Below are 4,757 nucleotides of genomic sequence, written 5' to 3'. Positions count from 1 at the left end.
TTCAAAACTTAAGGGCAAGTATTGAAACTTTTCAAAATCTCTTCAGTTTTAGAATTTATGTTGCATAAATGAGACTTTCCAAGTTCCATAACTTGAGGACAAGTTATCAACTCTTCAAGACCTTTGCAAATCCATAACTTAAAGAGTTTAAAGTTTCATAAATGAGACTTTTCATATTTCATAACTTGAGGACAAGTTATGAATCTCTTCATGAACCACTTAGATCAAAGTATAAACTAATACAATTATCATATAACTTATCATTTATTAGGTTAACCTAATTTAACTATTACTGCAAGACAATTCTAATCAAATAGTACAAATAATCATATTATCATATAATCACAACATTATCTTAAAATTTGATAGTTTTACTTTTTAATTTTGGATGATGGAGACCATCACCTTATCACAAAAACAATTTTTTAATAGTCAAAACAGTTTGTGGTAATGATTCTAATCCAAAACTTGGCCAAAAGACGAAAAAAAAATCGCCCACTTAGTAGTCACCACATCGTGGTCACCAGTCATATTTCAAAAATATGATTTTTCTTGCTTTGAAAAGTTACCATTGCATCAATATAATAGAAAACAATCCTAGTCTCTGATACCACTGTTGGGTTTTGAGCATTATAACACTCCTATGGTGCACATGCAACCCTCGATGCTTTGGATCTAAGTTTTCTCTAATTATACATGTAGTTTCATTTTTCTAAAGCACACACCCTAACTAGCATACAACTGAAGATATACAACATAAAACCAAGTTAGATGAATACCTCTTAGTGTAGCTTGTAGTTCTTGGCCTTCAAAAGATTTAGCACCTCAAATGTGATGCCTCTAATGTTTCAACAACACCAAATGCAAAGGATTCTTATGAGAAGTGGCTAGGTAGCTTAAAATCAGTTATGACTCTTCTTAGAATGCATGGGGGCGATTTTGGTGACTATGAGATTGCTTTTATAGTGTGGCAAAGCCTAGGGTTTCATCTATGAAAACCCTAATTCACATGACCTTTCATATTTCTTAGGTTGCATGGGTTAAAGTTTTATGGACTATCATATAGGTTTAGCCTACCCTAATCAACCTTGGATCATAATCCCAACTATAAGTATTACTGATTTACTTAATCAGTCCCTGTATATTTAATCAGTCTCTTTTGATTGCTAAATTAATTACAAATTAATTCTTGATCAATACTAATAAAATAATATGATTTGTCAATTAATATATTACACTTATAATATATTAATAAATCACCAATAACCTCTTCTCAAAAAATCCATCCTATCAAATTGCTCTGGTGAAGGCAACCCAAAAGGACCATGCTACTATTGGGTCAAGTACATTCCAATTATAGTTATAGGCTTAGACACCTAATCCAACAACTACATCCTTTGATGATTTAGCTTTCGCTATGTACTCTGATTCATAGGTAGAATCAGCTACTGTGTCTTGCTTGGAACTTTTCCAAATAAGTGCTCCTCCATTTAATGTATACACCCAACCAGATTGAGAATGAAAGTTGCGTTTATCTGTCAGAAAGTTGTCGTCACCATACCCAGTTACTCTCAATGCATCACTACCTCCAATGACTAGAATCATCTCTTTTGTCCTTCGCAGATACTTGAGAATATTCTTCACTGTTGTCCGGTGATCTCTGCTAGGATTTCCCTGATAGCGACTGAACATGATCAAAGCAAAGGACACATCAGGGAAAGTACATGTTATAACATACATGATCGATCATGCAGCCGAAGCATAAAGGACTCGAATCATATCAACTATCTCTTTATTTGTACTTGGGCTTTAAGTCTTACTCAATTCGGAATTGCTTTGAATAGGTAGCTCTCCTTTCTTGGAATTTTCCATACTAAACTATTTTAGTACTTTGTATAAGTATGTACTGTGACTAACTTCAGTTAGTCTTCTCTTTCTATCTCTCAAAATCCTTATCCCGAGAATAAAGGAGGCCTCTCCTAGATTCTTTATAGCAAAACACGTTCCAAGGCAAGTGTTTACTTTTTGCAAGGTTGGAACGTCGTTTCCTATAACTAGTATGTCATTGATAGTGTCATATTTACACACATTTCTGAGCAGTATTTTAATACACTTTAAGCTATAATATGGTAATTGCAAAGATATTTGGTACTTATAATGGTTAAACTGTATTTTGCAGCAAAAGTGGCCATTCTCGAAGAAAAAGATTGAAACCAATAAAAGTCGGATACTTGGAGGACTAAAGCTGAAAAAGATACAAAAATGATGTTGTTGGACAGTTTGACCCCTCATCAATATTTTGACCATATCTCATCACTCATATCTCCAATCGACAAGATTCAAAATGATATGAAAACTAGAAAAAATATTAGATGACTTTCGTTTTTATGTCAAATGCTAATTCCGAATTCTCATGACGTGAGGAGTATAATCTCATGACATAAGATTGATTCTTCTAGAAGAGAGTTACAAGGAATGCAGTTTTCTTGCCAAACACGAATTCTACTGAGATCAGGATGTGAGATACAATTTTTGGAAACTACATATATCCCTTTGCTCATTCGAGTTAGGGGGTAGGCTTAGAATATTTTTAGAGAGATCTATAGAGAATAATTATTCAGAGATGCCGAAATTAAGCATTCTATTAAGGAGATTTATTTGAAGATCAAGAGATTGAAGAATATATTCATTACATTAGTTTGGTTTACTTTAATCATGTCTTTCATCGTTGAGATTTTGTTCATTTTTTCAACCATGAGTAGCTGAATTTAGCTGCTTCTGTTTAGCTAGATGAAGCTTTAACTCTATGGTTTAGTTTATTAAATTATGGATTTTAATTGTTGGTTACGATCTTGTGTTTGATTATCTCTACCTAGCATGTTAATATTTGATAATTTGAATGCTTGAATTCGGGTTTTGTGTAGCTTAGTGACCATTAAATTACATGAACTTGTTACCTAGTAGTTTAGTTACTATTAAATTTTCTAGAGCTAGGGTTCGACCTAATCTTAGATAAGTGATAAAAGTAACTATTTTAGCTATGCTGGAGAACAAAAATTTGTAACCATAATTGTGTTTATTTAGATCAATCTTACATAGTTTCTCTACATTCTATAACTGATCATGTGTTTGCTAGTGTATGACCATACATAGTTTTACATGAATTAGTGAAAACATTAGTAAATTTGGACACGAATTGCTAATAAAATAATATTTGATAACCAACATTAATAATCCATAATTAGTAGTCAACCATAGAGGTGAAGTGGATTCGAACTATCCGAAAGTGTTCTTAGTAATTGATTAAAATCGTTAGTTAAAGAGTTCAAGTTTGTCTAAACTTGCAAAATCATATAAAAAACCAGTTTAACTTTTGCTTGTTTTAGGTTAATTTTTAGTGATTAGGTTAATTCATTAAATTTGTTCCTTGTGTTCGACCCTAACTTACTTTACTATGCTATACACTGACTAGCTACATTGTCTATAGCTGTAATAATAGATAACTAGTTAGGTTATGAATTTAAAGCTAGATAAGATGATATCTTTTGCACACATCAAGTTTTTGGTGCCATTGTCGGGAAAAGGCTATTTCAGTTATTAATTTAATTTTTTTAGGTTAATTGATCATTTTTGTGGGGTAAAAACCGCAAAAAGTTAACTTTCTGCAAAAATTAGTTTTTTCTGATTTTACTGTTCTCAAGACGTGAGATTCACCTCTCACGATGTGACTTTCATAGTTTTCAGTTTTTATTTAGTTTGTTTTTTATGTATTTTCCAAATCTCAATGCTTTTGACGTTTTTCTTGAGGAAGTGGAACATGAATTAGCACGAAAATATTAGGGATATGACTCAGACGAAGATTTAAGGGAGCTGAAAAGATGGATGGATGACATCCTTCCTGACGAACTAGAACAAGCTAAGCTAGAGATAGAAGAGGAGGAATTTCATCCAGAAAGGAATTTGGAGCTAGAAAGTTTGCTAGTAGAATGTTCAGACGAAGAATAAAAACAACCAGAAATTCAAGAACAACGTCATGATATGATCATTACCACGACACAAGCTTTTGATATTTCAGTTTGTGTTTCAACGTATGGGGTGACAATTCCATCTTTCAAGAAAGTTCTAAAGATTGGTCCTTTTCTAACAAGTGACCAATCGGTCCCCATAATTTTTAATTTTCTGAGACTAAATAGATGCTCACTTGTTTGGCCAAAAATCAAAACTAGAAGTCAAATTTTACAAGTTGGTCTGAAAAGAGTGTTCGATAAAACAGATGAATTAATATCGAGCGGACTAACAGTTTATTAAGTTTGGAGTCCAGCTCAAGACTCGCACAAAAAAAACGCTTATCGGGAGGCAACCCGATGTTTGAAGAATTTATATCCTTTTATTTTTATTTTAGTTTTTAGTTTTTATTTTCTTAGTTTATTTTTGGTGTGTTTAATTTGTGTTTTATTTTTATTTTTTTAACGACATGTAACCGGATGGTAGATGTTTGTTTTCTTGTTACAACCGGTTTGTTTTGTTAGCAAAATTATTAGAATGTCGAGAGAAAAGAAATCCATGAGCGTTAGAGATAAGATTCGAAGACCATACTTTTTGATTAGTGTGGGATGGCATTTGTGTGCGAAGATAGATTAGAGAAAAGGAGTTCCATAAAAATGGGTCTTAAAACAAGTCTTAATGAGTTAAGATGACAATGGATGTTCACATACATAGAAGAATTGTTGTAAAAAATGTATTATGCCAAGACCCTG

The 4,757-nt window shown here is 32.5% G+C and overlaps 1 protein-coding gene across 1 annotated transcript; it reads right to left on the bottom strand.

The window, feature by feature from the left end:
* Positions 1-1,368: 1,368 nt before the first annotated feature.
* On the bottom strand, positions 1,369-1,740 carry LOC145010594 (secreted RxLR effector protein 161-like). The gene has a single exon (XM_078969116.1). It carries the CDS (start codon positions 1,738-1,740, stop codon positions 1,369-1,371), a length of 372 nt encoding a protein of 123 aa, XP_078825242.1.
* Between the last annotated feature and the right edge of the window lie 3,017 nt (positions 1,741-4,757).

Source organism: Lactuca saligna, chromosome 8 (genome assembly GCF_052625555.1).
Source record: "Lactuca saligna cultivar CGN05327 chromosome 8, ASM5262555v1, whole genome shotgun sequence".
Taxonomy (NCBI): Eukaryota; Viridiplantae; Streptophyta; class Magnoliopsida; order Asterales; family Asteraceae; genus Lactuca; species Lactuca saligna.
The sequence above is the reverse complement of the archived record's forward strand: the minus strand, read 5'-3'. Positions and strand labels throughout refer to the sequence as shown.

Bases quoted from the DNA above. Each gene is read 5' to 3' on its own strand.
- LOC145010594 (XM_078969116.1), bottom strand. From the start codon at position 1,740: ATGTATGTTATAACATGTACTTTCCCTGATGTGTCCTTTGCTTTGATC.